Genomic DNA, 27,564 nt, shown 5'->3' on the forward strand with positions numbered 1-27,564 from the left:
AATAAGAGTTACTTGAACACAAGCACCGCGATACCTCAACAGTCGATCTGATACACCAGATGACTACTAAGTGACTAACAGTGGGTTACAGTGGATAAAGGGATGATTCACATCACCGAGCAGGACAAAGCTGAATGACAAAAGATTTCATCTCGTTACTCAGAATTGCATACAATTTAAAACTTAGGAATTGTTTATTTCTGGAAACTTCCATTTAATATTTTCAGACCACAGTTGACCACAGGTAACTGAAACCAAGGAAAGCAAAACTGCAGGTAAGGGGGGATTACTATACATAGAATGGAATTCTATTCAACCTTAAAAAGGAATGAAATTCTTTTCTTTAACTTTTATTTTATATAGTTGATTAACAACATTGTGTTAGTTTCTGGTGTACAGCAAAGTGATTCAGTTATACATATACAAATATCTATTCTTTTTCAGATTCTTTTCCCATATAGTTTATTACAGAATACTAAGTAGAGTTCCCTGTGCTATACAGTAGTTCCTTGTTGATTACCTGTTTTATATATAGTAGTGAGTGTATGTTAATCCCAACCTCCTAATTTATCTCTCCCCCCCTCTTCTTTCCCCTTTGGTAACCATAATTTTGTTTTCTAAGTCTGTGAGTCTGTTTCTCTTTTATAAATAAGTTCATTTGTACCATTTTTTTTTAATTCCACATATAAGTGATATCATATGATATTTGTCTTTCTCTGTCTGACTTACTTCACTTAGTATGATAATCTCTAGGGCCATCCATGTTCCTGCAAATGGCATTATTTCATTCTTTTTTATGGCTGAGTAATATTCCATTATATATATGCACCGCATATTCTTTATCCATTCATCTGTTGATGGACATTTAGGTTGTTTCCATGTCTTGGCTATTATAAATAGTGCTGCAACTAACATTGGGGGGCATGCTTCTTTTTGAATTATGGTTTTCTCCAGATATATGCCCAGGAGTGGTATTGCAGGATCATATGGTAGCTCTATTTTTAGTTTTTTAAGGAACCTCCACACTATTCTCCATAGTGGCTCTACCAACTTATTTATATTCCCACCAACAGTGTAGGAAGGTTCCTTTTTCTCCATACACTCTCCAGCGTTTATTGTTTGTAGACCTTTTGGTGATGGCCATTCTGACAGGTGTGAGGTCATACCTCATTGTAGTTCTGATTTGCATTTCTCTAATAATTAGCAATGTTAAGCATCCTTTCATGTATTTTTTGGCCACCTGTATGTCTTCTTTGGAGAAATGTCTATTTAGATCTTCTGCCCATTTTTTGATTTGGTTGTTTCTTTTTTTGATATTGAGCTGCATGAGCTGTTTGCATATTTTGGAGATTAATCCCTTGTCAGTCTCATCATTTGCAAATATTTTCTCCCATTCTGTGGGTTGTCTTTTCGTCTTGTTTATGGTTTCCTTTGCTGTACAAAGCTTTTAAGTTTCATTAGGTCCCATTTGTTTATTTTTGTTTTTACTTTCATTACTCTAGGAGGTAGATCCAAAAAGATATTGCTGTGTTTTACGTCAAAGAAGTGTTCTGTCTATATTTTCCTCTAAGAGTTTTATAGTATCCGGTCTTACATTTAGGTCTTTAATCCATTTTGAGTTTATTTTTGTGTATGGTGTTAGAATGTTCTCCCCATGCACCAGGCACTGTGCTAAGTGACTTCAGCCCTTTATCTCATCTTAACATCATAACTGAGGAGGTAGGGTACTGCAATTCCCATGTTATAGAAGCAGAAGCTGAGACTTCAAAAGACTGAGTAACTTACTGAAGGCCACTTGGCTGGTAGCTGGAGGAGCCATGACTGAAATCCAGGTCTGTGTCATTCACAAGTCCTGGTTCCCCCAGTAACAACACAATAGGGTTGGTGAAATGGAAAGAACTCGAGAACTATTGAACCAGAATGCCTAAATATGTTACAACTGACACTGTAATAAAAATAGAATTCCCTAATGTAATCACTGTATTATATCTTTGGGAGGGCATTTCAGAAGCAGCGAGGAAATTAAATAAAACCTGTGATTCCCAATACTTCCACAGTTAAAGTTATGAGAGCTTAATCACATGAAATACATTCATCCGTAGGTTACAACATATATTATACAAAAATCTTTCCGGAAAACCTTTCAGCACGCTCCAGCATAAAATAAAGAAAAAAGAGAAAGCAGAAATAAGGTATTGAGGAAGTAAATAAAGAATTTACATTCTATGAAAGAACAACTGCAGTATTATGTTTAGAACCGAAGTTTGACTCAGATATTAAAGTGAATATTCTCTGATTTACAGCCAATGAAATGAGCCAAACAAAATGAAACAGAATTTGGCTGTCTCAGTGAACACATTCCTAAAAATCCAGTGAGGACATTCAGTGTGCCATGATTTGAACGATTTCACAACCACATCTGTACGCAATGGCATGCAAATAAAAGCAGTATACCTTCATAATGCATCCCCAAATTATATTTTTACAGCTAATCAATTCTAGTGTATCTTATCAGTGACAGCAACCACCTACAAATGACATTTTACTTTTATATTTTAATGAAAGTATTTTTTAATAAAAGTATTATTTATACCTCAGTCTATTTTTAAAGGAAAAAAAAAACTTTAAAGGAATTCTAGGAAAGATACTTGTCCTGGAAAGTTTCTTCTTCTAAATGAAGTAAAGGGGAAATCTTCTATCTACTTGCCCTCGTCAGACCCCCGCCTGCTAAAAATTTTGGCCAGGGCAACAACATGATCCCTCTCCTTGTTTGGCCTTGCTCACCATGTGCAAAACCACAATTGTTTTAAGGCCATGGCACAGGATCAAACCAACAGCTGCAATAAAGGAAAACATAATGAAATCAGTAACCACCAGCTCATTGTCAAACCCCAGAGAGCATGAACCGCTTCCCATACGCCTCGTAGGGCTCAACACATAAGCAAGTGCTGTTCCACAGCCCAGAAAAGGACTTTCTGAAATTGCTCCCCCAGAACAACTGATGAGTATCTGACAAAGAGGGGACCAGCACGACCATCGGAGCAATGAGTTCCATGCCAGTCTGTGTTCTGTTCACCTCAAGTCCCCTCTCCTTTGCTCTGTTCAATTGTTTCCAGAGCTTTTCTTCAAGCTTTCTTCCTTCTTGTGTTCATTTTAAGTCCAAACAGTGGTGGCCAAAAACAGTAGAAACAATTTCAAACTGTTCTTGTCCCAAGCTGAAGAGCAAATAAGAGGAACATGCACAAGCGATCAGAGCAAGAGGGGAAAACTCAGAGCCTAAGCAGAGCTGTGCTTCAAGTCCTGGAGGCCTAGAACCGCCGATAAGGGCATCGCCCCACCCTGCCATCTCTGGGTCATTGTGGTGCTTTAAGGAGCAAATGGAAAGACTATTTACTAAGATCCGATGTGGTGTGGAATGTGAATGTCCTTCAAGCTGCCACACCCGGATGTTCCCTTGTAGGCATTTGACCATCAAACTGCTAAATAAGGGGTTTCATCCACCTTCAGGAGGCCTCCAAAATTAACGCCCCAGGTGAAGCTCCTCTCAAACATCCCGGTAAAGATAAAAGAAGAGGCAGGAGCTTCTGATGCCATGGTCAGGTCTCTTCTAGCATGTTTTAACAGCTGAGTTCAGTCATTTTCTTAAACTGAAGTCCACTTCAAATATGTGGAAATAAACCAAAAGACAATCTGTCAAACTTAGAAAGAACGACTAGTCTTCTTTCTCAGCTTGAATAACAATTTCTCCTAACAAGCAGAAAGAAATGGATGCTGGTTTTCATTCACTGTGTTGCCAGTGAATCTTTACAGGATGGCTGTTGGATAAAACAAAACAAGGGGCTTCCCTGGTGGCGCAGTGGTTGCGCGTCCGCCTGCCGATGCGGGGGACGCGGGTTCGTGCCCCGGTCGGGGAGGATCCCACGTGCCGCGGAGCGGCTGGGCCCGTGAGCCGTGGCCGCTGGGCCTGCGCGTCCGGAGCCTGTGCTCCGCAACGGGAGAGGCCACAGCGGTGAGAGGCCTGCGTATCGCCAAAAAAAAAAAAAAAAAAAAAAAACGAAACAAAACCTACGCATAAAGAGAATTGTTGTGTACTTAATTGTACCTATTTGCATGGTAAATCTAAATCCAAAATAGCACAGATAATCTCTTGCATTTTATGGTCCTCATGGTGGGAGATGTTACTTCACCGTAAGCTGCAGGAGCCCTGCAGCCTGGCAAAGAGCTGTGCGAATATCAGCCGCTCAGTAAATGAATGAGTGGAAAGCAGAAGTGGTATTAAAATCGACACTGTCTGGGCATCCAGACAGCTCAAGTCTACGTGGTCACACTGCCCCAGAGGGAGCATTCTCTCAGACAAGCCACTTCACCGTGCTTGGAAAGTTTTCTCATTTCTCAAAGGTCTATATGCAGTCCACACCCCATTGTAGCTGATGAGAACGAGAGAGCCTGGGAAAATCTAGAGTCTCCTTTCCATCCCCTCTCCAGAACTAGCCTCAGGAAATAAAATGGCATAGCTGTATGGTCTGAACAAGCTTTTGGATGTCTTGGCCCCAGATCCTCATCTGTACAGGGAAAGGGATGAAATCTGTTGATCACTAGGGCCCATACTAGTTCTAAACTATGATTATTCTCTTTTCTCACTTTCCTGAAGTACACATTTCCTTTTCACCTGGCTTCTTGGGATTCCAGATTGATGATTTTTTTTTTTGCTACTGCCAAGAATTGACCTCCACTGGTGGTCGTGGCGCTAAGTGGAAGGAAAACAGGCATATTTAGGGAATGCCACAGTGCCAGGAGCACTGAACTTCTATTTGAGGCCCAGGCCATCCTGGATGAACAAGGCAACCCCTCTGGGCCTTTTGATACCTTCCCTAGTGGCTACCATGAGGCCCAGAAAGATAATATATGCAAACACTCGGTCAACCATAAAACTTTGTGCCAACAGAAGGTATTACTATGGACTAATATACAGCCAGTAAAATAAAATGAGACTTGTATGTACTAATATGGAAAAATCTCCACTATACATTATTCAGTGAAAAAAACTAGGCACAAAATTATGTGTAGAGTATGATACCACTTATGTTACCCAAATATGCATATGTGTGTATAATAAGTATGTGTGTGTATATTTATGTAATTTTTGGAAGAAACTTAATATAGTGTTTACCTATCAAGAAAGGAAGTATGGATTTTTGAATGGGAGCAGAGGAAGACCTTAACTTTTCATCATATACTATTTTGTACTGTTTAACATTTAAGCATGTGTATTTGTGAATTCATTGTTTTTTAATAATCAAAAAAGAAAAAATATTTTAGGGCTTCCCTGGTGGCGCAGTCGTTGAGAGTCCGCCTGCCGATGCTGGGGACGCGGGTTCGTGCCCCGGTCCGGGAAGATCCCACGTGCCGCGGAGCGGCTGGGCCCGTGAGCCATGGCCGCTGAGCCTGCGCGTCCGGAGCCTGTGCTCCGCAACGGGAGAGGCCACAGCAGTGAGAGGCCCGCGTACCGCAAAAAAAAAAAAAGGAAGAAATATTTTTAAAATTTCAATCCAACACTAACCCAGCGTTAACAGTCTTCATTTCTTTTCTGATGCTGCTGCCATTCCCGTCCAGTGGTTACTTCTCTCTGCTCAGCAACCCATGGGCCCAGCAATAAGCTTAACCACGAGAATTTCACTAAGCAAAAGAAAACACCACACTTCTTTTATAAAGAATGGGGAAAAGGTTAAGTGTGAGCTGCATTTTTCGGTCCTCAGATAGTCCAGCAGAGAATGAGTAGCAGGTGCCCAAAACACAGGCAGATGCTCCTGTCTTGAAGCCATGTTGAGTATGTGACTCTCCTCCTGCCCCCGCTGGGCCTGGCATCCCTTGATTTCTGCTGACGCAAACCTTTATCCGCGAAGGGTCTTGGTCCCCTCCCCATATAGAGGGTGGAGTCATCATTCACTTTTATCCTATGCCAATAGGGTATAAGTAGGCACAGTGGGTGGCCCGGATTCTGCTCAGTGGATAGTAACAGCCCCGTTTTCCCCTGGCAAACAGGACTAACCCCAGCCAACTCTGTACCCACCGTTTCTTGCCTGTCATCTTAGTGGGACAAGGAGCCAACTATGGTCAGGTGGCAGTCCTCACTTCCAGTGTCCCTTTTAGAAGCATTCCTTCCCTTGCGAGATGCCAAAGAACACAGCGGTTAATACAACACAATGGGGTCTGCAGTCCAACTAGCCGGGTTCAATACTGGTTTTGTTTTTTATACACCTCAGTTTCCTCATCTGTAAATAAGAGTAATTTTAGTGCTGACTTCCTAGAATTTTGTGGAGGATTAAATGAGATGATGCATATGAAACCCTAACGTAAAGCCTGGTGCAGGGCAGGTACTTATTAAACATTAACCATCATTATTATTATTTTTTTAAAGGTTTATTTCTTCATTGTGGTGCACAGGCTTCTCATTGCAGTGGCTTCTCTGGCTGCGGAGCACAGGCTCTAGGCACGCAGGCTTCAGTAGTTGCGGCACCTGGGCCCTAGAGCACGCAAGCTTCAGTAGTTGCGGCGCACGGGCTCAGTAGTTGTGGTGCACGGGTTTAGGTGCTCCACGGCATGTGGGATCTTCCCGGACCAGAAATCAAGCCCATGTCCCCTGCATTAGCAGGCGGATTCTTAACCACTGCGCCACCAGGGAAGTCTTAACCATCATTATTTTTAGAAACTCAATCTCCAGACCAGAAGAGCTCAGCTTTTTAGGGACAGCACCTAAATGACAAGACCTTCAAACCAATCTGTAATAACCTATCATTTCTTAATAGTTAAACAATCCTTTTTTTACCCTTAAGTAATTCTCTTCACATTATATAACTTGCTAGGCTATATTTATGCAATCAAGTGTAAATCATCCGAAACACTTCATCCTATCCAAAAATTCACTTCAGTCGGCATAAGGCTAACTGTCAGAGCTGGAAACTATTCTTAGGCTTGAAAAAGAAAGCAAAAATGTAAGAAAAATAGCTATTTATTCGAACCTCTTAATAAAATACATTCAAACACCTTTTTAAACAACAGAGAATTGCAGTCTAACTGTCCAAGAATGTAGGAAAGTCATCACATGCCTCTGAAAGGGGCTAAACTCAACTAATAATTCACTTCTGGGCTTTAAAGTGAATGTGGCTGCCTCTCCTGCCCAAGAAGGAAAAGGACGAAAGTCATCTATAGTCAGTAAGCCCCAAACTATTAAGCCAATCTGTACTCCGATCCCTGAGTCAAGCTACCTGAATTATGTTCACTGAGAACAGGGAAGAAGAACTACACTTTATTGAACAGAATATATAATATTTCAAGAAGCGCTAAATTTGGTATAATTACCTTTTTGAAATCTATTCTTTCTACTGACTAATAATTTGGTGCCATTCCAAATTCTCATTTTGAAGCAACAATTATAAAGATTATTGTGAATTTTTTTTTCTAATTTACTGCGAGATGCTTGCTCAGTTTGGAAGCAGAGCCCACAGTTTGGGAGGGCTCTCACAGAGATTATATTCTTTGGTGTCACTATCAGGACATAGCAAGATTTAAAATGGACTATTTAGACTCAACCAACCATAAAATGAAGTCTATTCCAATAATTTACATATCCAACAAGTTTAATTTTAAAATTGTTTGCCTTGAATTCCATACTAAAAGCCTTGTTTTTCTGACCCTTCTTGATCTACTGCCATATTGGCAGGTACCAAGCAGATAGCCCCATGATCACTGCTCCTGTAAAGATTTTCTTCGAAGAATGCTACTGTAACCTGACACATAGGCCTTTTTAATAACAGTTCACCCCACTTAATTGGTAACTGAAACCAAGCCGATTTTGAAGGAACAAGTTTCTACTAAAGTCGTGCAGAAATAAATCAATGTGACCTGTTATGTCTTGATAAATGATTCATTCTTTAATTTCTAGTCTCTTCATTTCAAATACACTATTAAGTAGTTAAATGATTTCATACCATGAATGATAAATCACAGCAATCCCTAACCCAGTTATGGCTTTAAGCAAAAGGGGGTTCCAAAGCAGGATGGCACCATACGAGGTATGACTGTGGTCTCGTTCCTACTGAAAATACAAAGCTAAACTCCTTAGGAAAAAAATGAAGCAATTGAAAGTAAGACACTAATTTACAGATACAATACTAAAAACAGAGAGGAATGGATCAAGAGGTGGGATGGTAGGCCAGAACTCATCTCACATTCAACTCCCAGGTGCTCGTTGGTCCCAAGGCATCATTAAAAAAAATTGCAAGCATTAGCCTCAGTGTTCTTCCAGTCAACCTGACAACATCCCAGAGTCATCCCCTTTCTCTTCCTCAAAATCCAATCTGCTATGAATCGTTGCCAGTTCTACTTCCAAATCAGCTGCTGCCTCTCCTTCGGCAAAGCAGCCTTTCCACGTGGTGAGGGAGGGCCCCCAGCAGCTGCCAGGCTGCGCGTCCTGTGCTCCTCTATTTGTCCTCAGTTCTATCCAACTTTACCGCTCACCTTGTCTATTCCAATGGTTTCTTGACTCCGACATGTTTCACCACATGCAGGCAAACTACTCAAAGGCAAAAGAACTAAAAGGACTAATCTACTAGGAGTAGTACAGTGGTAGTAGTAGTAGTGATAGTACTAGTAATATTTCAAAGAGCTACCTTCTGGAAGAGGTAAAAATGAAGGGATTTTTAAAAAATGGAATGGCCTTAAAAACTAAAATTAATTTGGATAAAGGAGCTCCAGCATTATGACGGTCAAGTGAGAAAATTTCATTCTCTCTAAAAAGAAAATCACTAAGACACGCTTTTCACGTCTCTAAGAGTTAATGCAACAAAATACTCTGTGCTTGCCCCGAGGCAAGAAGAAACAGCTGATCTCAGGGGCACATTAGCACAGAGAAGATGTCCTCCACCGCCGAGCCTCACCTGGGGTAGCCAGGAGCCACCAACGCAGAGCCCGGAACTCCCTGGCACATCAGACAGTTTATTCGAGAAGACCAGAGCATCTGATCCTTGTCACTGAGTACTTAGTTTTCTAGCCCAAGGCCTTCTTAAAGGTATAAATTTACTTTTCGTGATAAACAAACAAAAGAATAGAACCATTACAGTGATTAGTCCATTACAGCCAAAGATAACTCTTTGCTTTCGATTTTTCCAGCTGCTTCAAGATGACTTTCCTACCCTTTATCCAACCACTTTCAGAATGAAAAGTACAAAATTTCTAAATGAAGAAGTGGGAGTAGAATGAACTGCTAAAGTACATGTCATCAGTCACGATGCCATTGGTACAAGGAGTTATGACAAAGGGCAGACAGTCGAGGTGAGGATCAAGCACTGTCTCCAGAGTGACCAACTCACGTATGTCATCCATACGCGCAGTACGCTCTTCGACTGTGTGGAGCCCTCATGATAACCATAAGATGCAAATGCATTTGAAAGCACCACTCCTTTCATGAAAGCTTACTGTCAGGATATGTTTTCTCAATCAGTCCTCAAATTTTATCCCCTTTCCCCTTTTAATCCCTTTTCTTGAAAGGTCTGGGAAATGCTGGAGTGATGCAGAGTCTAGTACCTTAGCCAACAGGTTAAGACACCAAGGGAAGAAAAGCCTCATTCTAACGCAAAGCTTTGTGAATTTCCGTGGCTGTCCCACCATATTCAAATCAAAGGGGGGAAACTCTTACTAACACTAGTCCTCTTGAATGACTAAATTTTAAGTCTTTGATTGATTGGGAACATCCTTTGGAAATATAAAGACTTTTTCATGCTGTGGGACTCGAGAAATATGAAAAGGAAGTTGAGAGCTGCCAGCTCCGGACATCCGGCTTGCAATCCCTCATTTCAACAGGGTTTCAGTTCTATTAGCATGCAACTGCCATCCACAACTGTCAACACCCAAGGCCCTCCCAAAAGGCTGGCTCTTCCTCCCTGGGATGTATGATTAGGGTAAACAATCACTGTTTGGCTGCGTGACTGAAATATTTCCTCCTTGCTGGTCAGGCCAGCTACTCTAAAGACTTAGATTCCTTCGGTATCATTGACACAAGGCCTTTCACCTCCTCTGCTATAGTTTCTCAACAACGCATAAGGAATACTATTTTCTTGGCCTCAGCTACCTCACGTCCACCTGATGCAATTTCACTTGGGCCCATGAATAATAACATGAAAGCTGTTACTTCAGTGCAAATGTGTCCTCTTGCAAACAGAGAATAAAAATGTTTTGAAACTCAGGTATGAAGACTTGCTAAATACACGACAATCTTTCTCTACTGAGGAAAAAGTAAAGTAAATACTAGTGTGAAATAAATCAATTACAACATGGATCTTTAAAATAATTTTTTATTACACCAGTAAAGATACTTATTAGAAAAATTAAAATGCAGATTAGCAATAAGATTAAAATTTAGTCATAATCCTATAACTCAGAGATAGTCACGGTTAATATATTGTAGTACCTTTTTCCAAAGTCTGTACATAGCTCTTTCCCTCTCTATATATGAGTGTATGTGAATATGTGTACTTATGTATGTACCTATGTATATGTGCATATGTATGTTAATACGTACAACACACACACACACATACACACACACACACAAGGAACTGTTTACAAGAAACTTTTGACTCAAAGACTTTCTCCTGTCTTGTATTCAGAAAAAGCGTCTCTCTAGGAAGCATTTAATGAGTAATACATGGTCCACAGGGCCCTTAACAGTACTTGTATTTCTAGGAAAATGGATCCAAAATCAGGACTGTGACTCTGGTGGCCTTACTTGGTTCAGGAAGGAGATACAAAAGTAAGAAAAAGGAGCAGGATACCTCAGCCCTGGAGTTGAACCAGCACCTACCTTGCCCCTCCTGGTCCTTACGTGGATTTACAAAAAGTCAGGAAGGAACACAGCCAGAACAGGTGGTAGAGTAAAAAAAAAAAAAAGCCCATTTCTGGGATCTAAATTCACGTATTGCTGTCATCTTATGCCTTTACACCAACTGCCTCAACAGTACCAACCTTAGGATGAAGTATTATACAGAAAGAATGGAGGAGAGAGGAATTGAAATGCTCCAAATGCCCTTTACAAAATTGATTAAAGCTGACCAAATTATTTTTTTTTCTTCTCTGAGATCAGGTTTCCTGCCACAATTTTAAAAATTAAAGGATGTATCTAAGTTTATCATCTACCAGTGGTTCACATTATATGGAAGTTTATGTCAAAGCTTAGAAGTGAAAGTCTCTAGCCATTTTTTAGAACACCGTTTCATAAATATCTCATAAAATTAAAACCAGGGAAAAAAGTCAAGGAAGTTGCAAACATAAAAATTATGGAGTCTAAGCTAAGCCTACTTAAATACATCTTAGCTTGGGACCAGTTGTTTTCTTCCACATCAAATATCAAATACATTTACCTCCATAATAGCTACATTATATATTACTTCAGAGGAACATCTTCAGATTTTTATTAACATCACTCCGATGTCAAACTTCAAAAGTAAACTGAAATAGCACATTATCCTGGAAAGAAGTGTTATCAACCTCTGAATACATGATAGACTTACTGCTAATAAAAGCGGTCCATATATACACATGGAATATGTTTTTAAAATATGTTACAAATAATAAACCCATATATATGGGTTTCATATATATTTATGAAACTGAATCGCTTTGCTGGACACCTGAACCTAACACAACATTGGAAATCAACATTTCAATAAAAATTTAAAAAAATAAACTACAGGTAAACTTCAAAAATAATAAAAAACCCATACTCCTCTAAAATATATAATGTTCTACAGTATTAAACATGCAGAAGTGAGCCATGAGATCACAACAATAAATCACAGGGCACTTACAATGAAGGAGAACTCTCCACCTGGTCCTCTGAACAGAGTATCAATTTAAACACCATGATGTCTTCAAGTTTACTCCAGTGCTCTGTGCCCACTCCCTCCTCTCAACTCATAACCTTATCTTCTGAGATATCCCATCCCTTCGTTCCTTTATACTGCTTTGAGGCATCTCCTGTAGTGCTGAGCTTAATGCTTCTATGGTTTAGTGTGTATTATTACAATCTTTCCATTTTTGTACAAGCTGAATTCTTAATTGGATCTCACAGTCTATGGATTTTATATTTTTGCATTTCTCCCAGGGCTAAAATAAAATGGTCATTCAAGAAATATCCGTTGCATAAAAAAATCTTGTTCTAAGTCTCTGAGCTCGAAGAGTTAGCCTTCTTGGGTAGAGAGGCTGTGAGGAACTTGAGCAGGGAGGTCTGCAGGCTAAGAAGACATGAGCTAAGAAAAGTGCAATAAGGAAAAGCAAGAATTGGGTCTGGTAAAAGACAACACTTTGTAGAAATCAGGTTGAGTGGTGAGAGGGGAGAGAATGGCATGTACCAGATAACACAGGCAGAGGGAAAACAACTCCCACAAGGGGTTGGTGAAGACACCCACCAAATTAACTTGATAAGAACAGAGGCCAGTATGAGGAACTGCACACGAGGAGGTCGGTCGAGAGGGCAGAGATGGGGCTGGTCTGCAGGCACTTGGGTAGCAGGAAGAGTGATCAACATGCTAGCTGTCAGAAAAACAAAATAAAGGAGAAAACCATCTCCAAGGTGACTACAATTTACCATCATGTCACTGGTTAGTAGTAGTGGTAAGTGTACTTTTACATAATTTTCAAATGAAATCTCTCCTTAGGAACTCTGAAGTGTCAAAGGCACAAAACAATTATGAATTTCAATTATCTTAAGAACTATAATTTATCTTCTCTGGTGTATAAGGAAAATATTGTGTGCGTCACTTAATGAAATATAGTAAAGTGTGTGTAGGATTCTTTGAAATCACTGTGCTTAGATTTGAATCACACAAAAAATGTATATTTATAAATGTAATCTAGCCACTCACCCCTGGGGGATGATTTAAGAATTTCTTTACTTATTCACTCCATACTCCCTGATACATGATTTTGAAACTGCCAAATGGATTGGATAAAGATGATGTTCATCTGGATAAAATTTAAAATCCATGAACCCTTTCTCAAAGAAAATAGAATAGTACCTATGGCAGAGAGAAATTATAATTTAATAATTAAATTGTTTACTTCTTTGTTCCTTTATTTCTGAGCAACTGAAAAAATGAAATCTCTTTTTTATTTCAGCTAAAGGAAGACGAAAATGTGAGGAAAATAACAGAAATATTTCCCCCACTATATTCTCTGTTTCTCAAGTAAAGCACTACTTTTCTTTAAAAATATTAAATCTGCTCTAAAACTCACACATGAGCAGAGAATTAACATAATTTCAAGAAAAAATTTTACAAAGTGGATGGCAGATCTATGAAACAGATTTTTCTTGAGTGTTGTTATTTTTCAGTCAAAAAGCCAGGCAAGCAGGTTGTAGTATAACCTGTATGCACAGTTCTGAAATAGCAAAGTGTAATATATAGTTCAGAAATGATCAGACTACATCTCAAAGTATACTTTTCTCTGAATAAGTATCAGAGAATCAGCCCATTCTCTCTGAAAGGATCTAAAAGGAAATAGCATTTTAACGGTATCAACAGCAGCTTTCTATGAAGGAAAGGGAAATTTAGGCAGGATTAGGCCATGGGCCGCCATTGGTAGGTTTTGTAAGAGCAGTGTAGTGTTAGCACATAATTTTGAGGGCTAGTTAATGCCCTTTGAAAATGTGCCTATTACAGGCTATCTATAATTTTTGTGTGAAATTAATGCCACTCATAAACAAGGCTTTCTAATGGAATTGTTGATAAGCTTAACCACTATATATGGGCACAAAGTCTACTACTTTAATGGAAATAGTCAATGCCATGACCAGGACAGAGCCATTTAGTAGGGAAATTGGAGATTTAATTTCAATCAGATGTACAAAAAAATGAAAAAGAATGCTTGAAGTGGTAGCATAAAAACACCAGCGATTAAAAACATTTGGAACCTTCGCTTACCCTTCAAAGGCATTTGTTGCCATGGTTTTTAAAGACCTCTAAAAGCTTCAGCTGTGTCCACAAGAGCTGCCAAGAAATAGGGGCTCTATACTGATTTTATTTGTCAGATGTATTTTGTCTTAAGATCTCCAAGATAAAGATTATTTGGCTGAAGAATAAAAAAAAGAAGAGCCACTGTCATTTCACAGGTAGAAAGACTATGATTTTGCTTTTCTGAGCCAGTCTTCAAATGCATGCATTCACGTGTGCACACACCTCTAATTTTCATACTGTAGCGTTAAAGAGTAACTAGCACTTAAAATCGGTAATAGGGATGGCACTCTTACACGGAAGGAGGTTTTCGAATCTTAAATTTTAGGGTTGTGCCTTTCTTTTTTCTCCGTTGACAACCAGGAGCCAAACATCTGGCAAGTTTACCAATAGCTGGAGGTAAGACTTTTCTTTTAAAAAGTTTCATTATAAATGCTTTCATTTGAAAATTACATGATAGCTCATATGTATATGCCCTAAAACTCTTCTGCCCTTTGGCCCCAATTGTCTTATTTCTCTGTTGCACAATTTGCATCTTTCTGGGTTAGAAAAGATGTCTCTGGTCTCCCATAGTATTAATAACTGGGGCGGGGGAAGCTTGCTTTTTATTTGAACATCATAAAAATGCTTAGAGTTGTTCCTGACATTTACTATTTGTACAGCTAATGTGTTGGTACCAGCATGTTCTCAAATTGTAAGATCCTGGAGAGCAGCATTTGGCCCTATTGGGCTAATTTGTGATTTTCCTGTTTAGAAGGGCCTTGAACATACACGTTTAATAATGAGAGTGCTTCTTACAAGGTTTTGGTAAGATACAGGAAACTCATATTATCATGAGAATCAAGAGGATGTTTGTGGAGTTACTTCTTCATTATTAATAACAGACAACCTTCAGGAAGTAGTTAAACCATTCATTTCATCAAGTTTCTTTAAAATTAATTGAGGAAATTGATTCCAATTCCCACTCCTGGACTGTCTGCAGAGTGCTGCTTCTGTTTCTGTAGCTGCTGGATAATTCTATCTGAATGTCCAGCTATCATGTCAAACTCAGTACGTCTGGAATTTAACTTACTCTACCCCTATCTGGCCTATCTACCCCTATCTACCCCTATTTGGCCTTCCTTTTGATTTTCCCAGTTCAGGTGATGACACCAGCATTTTCCCTCTGCTTTTGAACCTCTTTAACTTCCTTCTTTTCCAGATATTTTACACTGAATCATCTTAAAACAATGTAGATTCTTTCATTATAATATCCTTCATTCTATTCCTTTTTCCCATTTCACAAATACCAAAGGTCAGATTTTTAGTATGTCTAAGGTATGTGAATATCAGCCAGATTCATCCTCGTGCTTTTAGTCGTTCCCTTCTCTGGTCTCTCCTAAATGCCTCTGGCAGATTAATCTTAATTAAAGACTGCTTTGTCATATCTCTCCCATGACTGAAAAAATATAATGGCTTTGTGTTGCTTAAAGCAAACTGATCCTAACCATCCTTTCATTCCTGTATTTATTCATTGAGTCACTCCTGTAATATGAAGCCTTGATTTGGGCCTTGCGTTTGGGAGACTCACAGTCAGTATGAGAAAGACACACATACACAAATACAAGCAGACCTCAGAGATTTTGAGGGTTGGGTTCCAGATCACTGCAATAAAGAGAATATCACAATAAAAGGAGTCACACGAATTTTTTGGTTTCCCAATGCATATAAAAGTTATGTTTATACTATACTGTCATCTATTGTGCGCAATGGCATTACATCTTAAAAATGTACCTGTCTTAATTTAAAAATACTTTATTGCTAAAAAATGCTAACCATCATCTGAGCCTTCAGCGAGTAATCCTTTTGCTGGTGGAGGATCTTGCCTCAGTGTTGATGGCTGATAACTGATCAGGGTGGTGGTTGCTCAAAGTGACAATTTCTTAATATAAGACAACAATGAAGTTTGCTACATCGACTGACTTTTCCTTCGACTTGAACAATCAGAGGCTACTGTAGGGTTATTAATTGGCCTAAGTTTAATATTGTTGCGTCTCAGGGAATAGGGAGGTCCAAGGAGAAGGACAGAGACTAGGGAACAGCTCATCAGTGGAGCAGTCAGAACACAACATTTATCAATTAAATTCACCATCATATATGGGTGCAGTTCATGATGCCCCAAAACAATTACAATAGTAACATCAAAGATCACTGATCACAGATCACCATAACAAACATAGTAATAATGAAAAAGTTTGAAATATTGCGAGAATTACCCAAATGGGATACAGAGACATGAAGTGAGCAAATGCTGTTGGAAAAATGGTGCCAATAGACGTTCGATGTAGGGTTGCCGCAAACCTTCAATTTGTAAAACACGCAGTATTTGCAAAAAGCAATAAATCAAAGGGCAATAAAACAAGGTATGCCTGTACCTGCAATCCTAGGCAATGGGAACAAAGTACAGTCATCCCTCAGTATCCTCAGAGGATTGGTTACAGGATCCCCCTCAGATACCAAGATATGTGGCAGTTCAAGTGCCTTATATAAAATCACCATAGCATTTGCATATAACCTACACATATCCTCCAGTATACTTTAAATCATCTCTAGATTATTCACAATACCTAATATAATGTAAATGCAAATAGTTGTAAATACAATGTAAATGTTATGTAAATAGTTGGCTGGCACAAGGAAGATTCAAGTTTTGCTTTTTGGAACTTTCTGGAAGTTTTGTTAATATTTTTAATCGGGGTTTAGTTGAACCCACAGATACAAAGTGCTGACTGTAATACGGAGTGCCAAGAAGAAAGAGGACTTCTGCATTAACATCAGAGGTTTGATGACAATCACTTTGACTAGGACAAGAAGACATTTTACAGGTAAATCCGGAAAGAAATTCCTAGCAAAGAAATGGGATGGTCATGTTTGAATAACAGTACGTAGTCCAGTCTAGAGGGTCTACCTCAGAAGTAGAAACGATGACTTTAAGACAACCAGAAAGATAGGCTAGGACAAGACTGGGGAAATTCTTGAATGCTTGGTTGTCTAAGGATTATTCCATGGGCCCCAGAAGTCATTAAAGAATTCTGTGCAAAGTATTGTTATGATTAGTGATTTGCTAATGTTAATAGACTGTCAGTGTGCAGACAGGTTTGGAAGAGGGAAAACAAATGAAGGAAGTGACTTAAATGAAGAAGGAAAAAGGAAAAATTAAATTACTGCAACGATCCTGGTGAATGTTAATGGGGCAAACTCTAAGTAGTGGGAATTGGATGGATAGACATTAAAGAGATAGACCCCACAGGATTACACAACAGTTCTAATGGGAACCATCACAGGGAAGGACTGCAAAGTGAAAAGATGAGGATAACTAACTCCAAGCTTTTAAGTGTAGATGCCTGAGGGAATGGTGAGGGAACTGATATAAAAGTAGTTAGGAGGAGTGGCTAGTGTCAGGGATATGTAGGCGTCACTAAGAAGCAGGGCTGGTACGAAGATATTTACATAGCTGTTATACTGTAGGTCTTAAATACTATTCCCTAGGGCTACCATAACAAAGTACCATAAATGAGTAACTTAAAACAACATAAAGTATTGCCTCACAGCTCTGGAGGCTAAAAGTCTGAAATCAAGGTGTCAGCAAGGCCATGCTCCCTCTGAAACCTGCAGGGAAGAATTACTTGCCTTCCGGTGTTTGCCAGCAATCCTTGCTGTTCCTTGGCTTGTAGATGCATCACTTCAATATCTCTTTTATCATCATCTCATGGCATTATCCTCCCCGTCTCTCTGTCCAAATTTCCTCTTCCAATAAGAACATTAGTCACCATACTCTAGTATGACCTCATCTTAACTAATTATATCTGCAACAACCCTATTTCCAAATAAGGTGACATTCTGAGGTACTGGGGGATTAGGACTTCAACATATCTTTTGAGGGGGGACACAATTCAACCCATAACAGATATGTATGACATTGCTTAGGAAACTGGGTGGAGAGAAGGACGAGAAGGTGAAAGGAACAGAGGTTGCAAACTCTGCAGAATGCCTGCTTGTACAGAGACGAAGAGGGAAAATAAAGAGGCAGAGAGAAGACAGCAAGCCCTCTGTTCTTTCACAGTTGATTTACCCAATTTCCACTGTGCATTTCTTGGTTTACGCCATTTCACATTTCTGGAATTCTTCTCCAAACTTCTTAATGCCTATGAAAATCCTCCAATTCTTTCCAGGCCTGTATCAAATATATCACTTGCATTAACACTTCTCTTGCTAGCCTTACCTGATGAAATAACTCTGTTCTCTGAAGCCCTCCAGCAGGTTTTATCTACTATTCTTTTGACTTCTTGCCATGTTCTATCATTTAACAGACGTGTGCCCACATGACTGTAGACATGGGAGTTATAGCAACAAACAGGGCAGACCAAACCAGAAATCAGCTCTCACTGAGCTTCCATCCAAGTTTGGGCAGGACTATTTGAAGGTGGCACCTGTTGCAGACAGATAATAATCAACCAAATGAATAAATTTAAAAGTTCATTAAGGGTTTAAGGGCCTTAAAGGAAAATAAGAAAGGTATTTAAAAAAACAACTAGAGGTAAAGGTTTGTAGGGTTATTTTTGGTGGGGTAATCAGGGGAGACTTCTCAGAGAATGTGGTTGTGTACAGAGATTGAACAACAAGAAGCCAGCCAAGTAAAGAGCTGGGTGTTGCAAGCAAAGGTAAAAAGGGAACCGTATATACTAAGGTCCTGAGAAAGGAATGTGTGTCGTGTGTTGGGAGAAGAGAAAGATGGCCATCGTGGCTGGATTACAGTGACGGGGAGAGAAGGAAGCAGGGATACGACCATGCAGAGTATTTTAAGGCATAGAAAGGAATCTGGACTTTAAGTGCAGTGAGAGTTTAAGTTTAAGACCATATGACCTGATTAACGTAACTAAAAGACCTCTCCTGCTGCCACTTGGAGACTAGACTGCAGAGGAGCAAGTAGGGAAATGTGGAGACAAAAGACTTAGTATTTTTGGTGCATGTACTGCCAGGATCAACTCTGAGATGTATCTCTGAAAGGACTCCAGAGATAAGACAGTTTTGTAATGAGAGAGCAGCCTCCACTTCTACCCCATCCTCTGGCCTTTTCTAGACAGGGGCGCATAGGTCAAGACAGAAGGCAACTGGAAATGGGAAACTTAGCATAAAAACTAACCCATCTTGGGCAAACAAGAGTGAATTCCTAAGCACAAAAGAACTAAGTTCTCTTTTCACAGACCAGCTGAACGGGCCTGAGGTTCTTTAGAAAGTCAGTCTCTGCTTACCCCTGGCAGCTGCTGAAGGAGCTATCCAGGGTGCTGGACTCTCACCCTGAAGCTTTCTAGGGCCTGGTGGGTAAGGACATCAGTTATCCTTGCCGGACCCTAAGACCCCCACTGTGCTGAACCATAACCAGACTCCACCCTGATACCATGTCCTTCTGGCCTTAGCTAACCTTTAAGTCAACATGGGCCTGGGCCATATCTGTTAAGCACAGTGTTAAGCATCTTCCATAGATGCCTTAGAAAGTAAATATAAAGTGGCAGTGCAGCTAGGGGTGTATAGATAGGTTTGAGCCTCCACTGTGCCTCATGACCATTTATAAGACCATAATATGATCTTTATAATATTTATTTGTAATATTATGACCAAGCAGCGAGCTCCATGGAAGTCCTGTTTCCTTGGAATAATTTTCAAAGGTAGTACTTGGCTGCTGAACCTATAACCAAATCTGCTTATGTAACTCATCCAAGAGTCTCTGCCTACAGCACATCTTAAGGAACACTGCTCCTCTACCTACAATGATTAATAAATTCACAGAATACCCAATTTCACCCATCTCCCTTAAATCGTGTCCTTGACTTCACTTTAAAAAAAAAAGTATGTTCAACTGGAGGCCATTATTCAATTTCTTGAATAATCAAGTTCATACACTAGGTAGGGGATGAAAATTTGTATGCTTTCAAGTCAAACACTTTACCTCTTCAACTAAACACTTAGAGCACTGGAGTAATCTGATGGATACTCACTTCTAGCTCTCTTCTTAAGCAACAAGAAAAACAGGAAGAGCTACAGCATCTTCAGAACTTTCTACCTGCAGCATGTCAGACTCTTCACTGTCCTTAAATAGGTTTGAGGGGCAGCGTGATTTATAAAGAGTCACAGAAGTTCAGTAAAACTTTTTAGTTCCAAGCTATCAAGACTATGATGAGAAAGACTCTATTGCTCTGCTGTTTTTCTTTTATATACACAAACAAATCAAATAGATGGAAACGCCATTGAAGTCAAAGGAAATAAATTACTTTGTTTTTACACAGTCTGAGAAGAAGTATATGGCCCAGGAATGTCTTAGATGGTGTATTAATTTTGTTAATTTTTATTCACAGAACTCCCCAAACTCTGTCTTACCTCCTGGTCTTTACCCGCATACTCAGTCCCATTTTCATATGATTGAACACTCAACCTGCCCTTCTTCATTTTGCTCACTTGCAAAATTCTCCAGACAATTTTAAATCAGGAAACTTTCTCTGAGAGCCTGACTCAAGCCCCACCAGGAATAAGTGAAGTTTGGACTCCTGTAAAATCTGCACTCACCCTCATCTTGGTACTTATCACACTGTAATTTAATTGCTGGTTTATTTGTCCATCTCTCCTACTACCTTTAAGCTCTATGGGGGTAAGGACTATGTCTTTACTGTAATTGTATCTCCAGGACCTCACACAGTGCTTTGCTTAGTAGAGGCATTCAATGAACAAATTAATAAATTAGTGAACTTTACAATTTTTAAGATCCCTCTCTATCTTTAAAAGTTAATAACTCTGCCTTGTTTCCAGGCTTCCTGCAGAACTTTGGACTCAGTAGTCATCTCATTTAAGAAACCTTCTATAAATGTCTTCATACCATGATAAGTAAGAAGTTTCTGAAGCCACATAGAAATTGCATTTGTAAGCAGTTTATATGTACAACTTTATATAGTATAATGAAATCCGACTATTTAGTCCGTACGTACAAGTTAGAAATCAGATATATATTTTAACTATCAAAGAGTAAGCAAACATTTTTTTGAATATTTGAACTTGAGATAAAGCCATACCAACCATAAGATAAAGCCATACCAAATATAAAAATATTTTTTTATACACTTACATTTACTTCATTTAATTTTTATAAGTATTTTTTTCCTGTGTTTTCTGTTCTGATGCGTTAACGCCTAGAGACAATACTAAGTTCAATGTGGTGTTACATAGCACACTCCTAAATGCTGAACACACGTGAAGAAAATAATTTGTGAAAATACTGTCATTGTTCCTTGGAGGAAGATAGTTTCTACCTTCAATCTCAGTCTTTTTACATTTATAACTGACAATATCTTCTTTTCTTATATTCATCTATTGTCTTCCCTATCTGTATCACAGCACAGCACTTTATACTAACTTACTCTCTAATCCTAGAACGTGTACCCTTGCCTCCCCAAATAAATTTCCCAAACAAATTCTAAATTTTGTGGGATTATGGATTACTTCTTACACATATTTTTATTTCCCTCAGACTATCTAGCACAGGTACAGAGTAAGTTCTCAATAAACATGAAAGACAAAACGTTAGATTTGGAAACCATCGATTCTCTTGTCATACATTAAATCGGGAGTCAGCAAATTATGGCCCACAGGCCAGTCCTGGTCAGTTACCCGTTTGTGTATATAAAGTTTTATTGGCACACACCCATTTATTTACACAGTGCCTATGGCTCCTTGCAGGCCACAAAGCCAGAGTGAGTAGCTGTCACAGAGACTGCATGGTCTGCAAAGCCTAACTAGTTACTCTCTGGTCCTTTGCAGAAAAACTGCTGACCCCTGCTCTAACTCATTTTTACAGATGAGGGAACTCAGTCTCAGATAAATGACTTGTCCAAGTTTGTAGCTGAACCTACCCACTAAATCTACCTCTGTCAGATGATTTTTCCATACCAGACTAAATGCTTGATAAAAATAATGGTATCTTAGATTATATAAAATTAAATGAAAAGAAGAATCACAAATGAAGATGGCTGTCAAAAGACCTTTAAGGGCTTATACTAACTTAAACCAAAATACACATATCATTTTTTGAAATTAAGATAGTATTAATATCTGCTAGTAAAATTAAATAATCTGTGTTGGTATGTATCTATATACAAAAATCCGCTATCATATAACATTATAAATTTTATTAAAATTCTAATAAAAAGTCCCAGTCTTAAAATAGATTTCTAAAAGATGTTGAAAGTAATAGTTGTCAAAAAAAAGTGCTTTTAAAATGGACCAAGTTGACCTCACATGCTACTCTATTAAGATATGAATAGCCTTTAAAAAAATCCATCCACTGGCAATGAAAGGAAAAATAGTGTGTATCATCCCCCAGCTTTCACCCCACATCAGGGCAGTGAAGAGCTACAGCAAAAAGTCCATGAGAATAGTGATTCATTCTCTATTCAAAAGTGTCTGCAATCACTACCTACTAATTTAGTAGACTCTGGTTTTCAACAAGTTACTTCAGTCTCAATTTCCATAGAGGGAATCACACAAAAACTCCATCAGAAATATTCTTAGTATTTATATACTAAACTTTGTTTAAGCTGAAAAAATAAAGGAATAAGAACAGCGAAAAATGGTCCAGTATTAAAACAAAAGGTTAATCCAGCTAGTTTAAACTGCTGTCAGAGCTCTGTTTTTGTCAAAGGATCTTTAGCATAGATATTTTAGGTAGTAAAAATGATTGTTTCTCCCAGTATATCCTATATAGACAATATAGCAACAATATAGACACTCCTGCAGTAGAAAGGAAATGTAGCTGGGCAGTCTATTAGAGAAGCTGCACTTGGAAAACTGTATAAAAGAAAAGGATTGAAGCAGACATTGCAAATGACATGAATGAAATCTTACAGGTGTATACTTAATAACTGCTTGATGCAGATCATACATCCCTTATTACAAGTCACCAGCCATTGAATCTTCTCATTTTGGCAAAAGGTCATGTCATCCATTGAGACAACAAAGAGATGGAAGAAGGGCAAGAGAAGAGCAAGTTAAATTAGACTTGGTCTGGAGCAAAGATCAGAATGCTTATCTGCACAAAGCTAAGCTGGAGAAATAATTATATATGGATAATTAATATCACACTACATCACATAAGCCTAGTTGCCTACAACACATAAATATCCACCTGCCATCCCCCAGTCATGGCATGGACAACATCTCAGAGACACAGCTACTGAAATCCTCTTCCTCTAGAGTTGCTCAAGACTGCTGGGATCTTGCCAAATGGAGGAAGCATAATGACTCAGCCACAACTGCTCTGACATTTGCCAATTCCTTCTCCTGGGATCCTGTCTCTTCTCCATGTTTCTACCGCAGATACTAGTGGACCTACTAGGTATTAGTGTTTTGTACAAATGGCTGATCATATGCCTTCCTCTGTTGCTTCCCCTCTTAGGATTAAAAAATGGGATAAGTTGTTTGCAACACACTATTACCTTGAATACTTCTCTTGAAGAAGGCCTTACAGCCCTCGCAAGACCAAACTCCATAATGGTAGCCTGAGGCATAGTCATTGCACACTGCACAGTAGCGAGTCTCCTTGGCAGATTCCATGGCCATGCTTCCCTTGTCACTGGTGCTGGCCAATCTCTCTCTGCCACCCTGGCGCCGGGTATCTGAATTTGGCCTGGGGAAAAAATAGGAGAAAAAAAACAAAAAAACAAAAACAAAAAAAACAGTGAATCCATTAACATTAGAAAAGCAAAACATGCACTCTCCTCTAAAGAATAAGAGGCTTGGAAGATGTAGCAGATCCACTTTATTCTGACATTTTGAAATAATGAATCATAATGTAAGCTAATCTTTCATTACTTCTTGCCGTCTGTTGCAGCAAAAGGTGTTTGCCTATTATATTAACCTTGAGGGGAAATTGTTTATTGCAAACTTTCTTAAAAAATGGACTTCCTACACCAGAATATATTATCCAGAAAATGACAAAATGAAATTAGCTGGTTTCTAATAGACTTATTCATTTTTTTAGGGATTCTCAATTAACCCAGAACCATTAGAGACCAATGCTCATTCCAATTCTAGACCACACTAAGGGCCTTTAGAAAATGGAGACAAAGCATAAAACAGCTGGAACATTTGAAAGTCAGATGAACTGATGAACAACATAGAACATGTGTAGAAAGATAATTCAAATTTTATATCATTGTTACAAGGTAACCCCGGGTATCAGTTGTTATGACTTGACTGTAATTTGAGGATACTAGTCAATATTCAATATTCCTCTTCAAGAACATATAGAATGAGAAGAACAGAGGAACACAAATGATTACACCAACCTTGAAAATTTTCAGGGAGGAAGCGTATCTCAGAAAAGAAACTGAGAAGGCACAGTCAGAAAGTTCTGGGAGAACCAAGGAAATGGGGAAGCAAAAAAGTTTAAAGAAGTAGAAAGCTTTAAGAAGGAGAGTGTGACCCATCGTGTCAAAGGAGCAGAAAAGTCCAATAAAACCAGGACTGATAAAATGAAGTTGGATTTGACAAGGAGGACACTTAGCAAGGAGTTTCAGTAGAGAGTACAAGCCAATCCAGTGGGTGGAGAGTGGATGGAACGTAAGGAAATGAAAATGAGTGAAGGCCATTCCTCTGAGAACTTGGACGTGAATGGGAAGAGAAAGAGATAGGGTTGTCACTAAAGAATATAAAGACAAAAAGGCGTTTTTTGAATGGAAGGGGCCTGAGAAGGCCTCATGGAGACTGAAGGGAATGTAGGGAGGGAATGGTGGAAGGTACGGAGAAGGGAAAATAGAACAAAGTCAAGAAGGAAAGTAAAGCAGTTGGGATTAAATACACAGGTAGAAGGAAGAGCCTCACTGAAGACACCTTGAAGAAGACAGGGAGCAAAGAGGTAAGGAAAGGAGTAGATGAGACTAAGTTTGCATGTCTCATCTAACCACGTATAGGAGCAGAAATGACATTGACCCAGGATTTGCTAGGCATGTGCAACAGAATAAAGGTGGTATGAGAGAACTGGGGAGTATGTATAGCCAGAGCCCAGCACAGTGCCTGGAATGTAGTTGGCACTCAATAATACCTGGAAATGAATGGAGTGTTCCAGGGTATATAAGGGGGGAAAAAAAAGAAGTGGAAAAATATTGGAAGGAAAGATGGAATGAAGCCTGTGACATTTAAAAACAAAAACAAAATAAGATGAGAAAAAGTGAATTGAAGATAGAGCTGCCAGGGTCTCTCGGTTAAGGAAGCTCATGCTTCCTGCTTTCCACTCCCCACCCAAATAACCAGACCACCCTGACTGTCACCACTCCCCCCCTTCACAAGCCTGCCTTTCCTTTTAGCTCAAATTGTACAACCCTTCCCTGCCCTTCTCACTCATTAATGTCGCCCACAATTTTGCGGCAGTGGCTCTCAAACTACATTTGCCATAATATTCACAAAATAAGGAGCTCCTTGGGTTGAGTGCGTCTGACTTTGCCAGTTTGTTCCATTCTAAATGACTTAGCTCTTAGGTTGGCAGCCATAAACAGGAGATCTTTATTTTTTTAATATCCTTAGAGAGAGCTGACTCACAGTTTTCAATTCTAGTTCATATTCTGTTACCCATCTCCTTCCATTTCATCACCATGCCGTCAACACCCCCCCAAATAACCTCAAATCTTTCTACTGTTGTGTTTTGTTTTGTTTTGTTTTTTATTGTGGTACGCTGGCCTCTCACTGCTGTGGCCTCTCCCGCTGCGGAGCACAGGCTCCGGACGAACAGGCCCAGCGGCCATGGCTCACGGGCCCAGTCGCTCCGCGGCATGTGGGATCCTCCCGGACCGGGGCACGAACCCGTGTCCCCTGCATCGGCAGGCGGACCCTCAACCACTGCGCCACCAGGGAAGCCCCTTTCTACTGTTTGTTTACTAATGTCTCACGCACGATTCAAGTCAGCAGGTAGCAGCTGTGAAGATTTCACTACAGAAGCTTAGCACCTGGGGAGGGAAGGGGTGGTGAGCAAGCATGACATTGACAGATTCGATGTCTTATAAACCTTATTAGTATTGACCCTCGGAAGCAGCTCAGCACCTCACACATAGCAAGCATCCAATACATGTTTGTTGAATGAATGAATGAATGAGTGAGTGAATAGTATATGCATGGGCAAAAGTTCCAAGGTGTCAAGTATCCTCCATCCATCCCTGCATAATAAAATACCGTATTTTTTTAAACTGTGGCAAGACAAACATAATATAAAATCTACTACCTTAACTGTTTTTAAGTGTACAGTTCAGTGATAAGTATATTCACACTGTTGTACAACCAATCTCCAGAAATTTTCCATCTCACAAAACTGAAACTCTTTACCCATTGAACAACAACTCCTCATTTCTTCTTCCCCCCAAGCCCCTGGCAAACACCGTTCTACTTTCTGTCTCTATGCATTGGTACTCTGGATACTTCACATAAGTAGAATCATATAGTATTTGTCTTTTTGTGACTGGTTTATTTCACTTATAGCATCATCCATGCATGAATTCCTCTCTTATCAGCCACTCCTAATCTCCACACGCTGGAAATAACGTATCCCTGTTCTGAACTCGACAGCAGGTTTTTCTTTACTTCTCTTCTTCTACTCACTACATTATCACTCCTTCAATTGTACATTCTCGTCTTCATTGCTGTCCACTAAGTTCCTTGTGGAACTTATCTTTGGAACGCTGAGTGTTTATAGCACAGAGCCTCTTCCAGAATAGGAACACAATAAATATTGATATCAAACGAATTAATCAGTGACTGAGTCAATAATACAACAATTTTCAAAACAATATAAATAGGATATGCAAATACTGTTTTTAAGAATATGGGTAAAAGATGTAAGAGCAAAAGCCCATTTTCCCCAGATCTAGCAGAGTTGCATGCTGTCGGCAAAATGCCTTTCATCCACACTTTACCTTTGAGATGGCCCTGGAATACTGGAAGTCTACTGTAGACATAGGGCATAAAATCAGAAAGCTTCCAAGAAGAAGAGTGGGGAAATTACACAGGCCACGTTTCCTCTCCATAAAGCAACTTTTTTATCCAAATGGGCAGTTTACATATATAACATTGTCAGTAATCATTTTGGCTCAGCCCTGCTCGATGAAGACCCCCAGACCAGGGTTGCATAAAAACGAATATAATCCAGATCAAGCGAAAAGGCAAGTGAGATCATCTCATGGGTTGCAAAGCCCTGTGGCACCTTGAAATGCGATGCTCAAGGCTGTCTTGAGAGTCAAGCCAAGCTCACTTGGCACAGCTGCATCCAGATAGAGATCCATGTCCTCAGGATGCAGACTCACTTGGCCCCGTTATCTGCAGTGGAAAGGATCAGAGAGGGAGGTGCCCATGTCTGGATTCAGACCAACACACAAGGGTAGCTCAGGCACCAATCCAAGGTTAGACCAGTCCCCAGGGATAAGCCTACTTACAGGTCCCGGACTCACCTCTTCCAGCTGTCCTTTGCCTGGCCTTGCCCGACTGCAGCTGTCAT

The 27,564-nt window shown here is 39.6% G+C and overlaps 1 protein-coding gene across 6 annotated transcripts in view; it reads right to left on the reverse strand.

Annotated features, from left to right (window-relative positions):
• ESR1 (estrogen receptor 1) overlaps positions 1-27,564 on the reverse strand; it is a 268,086-nt gene that overhangs the window by 208,612 nt on the left and 31,910 nt on the right. For all 6 annotated transcript variants that reach the window (XM_028494825.1, XM_028494823.1, XM_028494821.2 and 3 more), the window contains one exon: positions 23,522-23,712. In XM_028494825.1, coding sequence (XP_028350626.1) covers positions 23,522-23,712 — 191 coding nt within the window. The remainder of the gene's footprint in view (positions 1-23,521; positions 23,713-27,564) is intronic.

Source organism: Physeter macrocephalus, chromosome 10 (assembly GCF_002837175.3).
Source record: "Physeter macrocephalus isolate SW-GA chromosome 10, ASM283717v5, whole genome shotgun sequence".
Taxonomy (NCBI): domain Eukaryota; kingdom Metazoa; phylum Chordata; class Mammalia; order Artiodactyla; family Physeteridae; genus Physeter; species Physeter macrocephalus.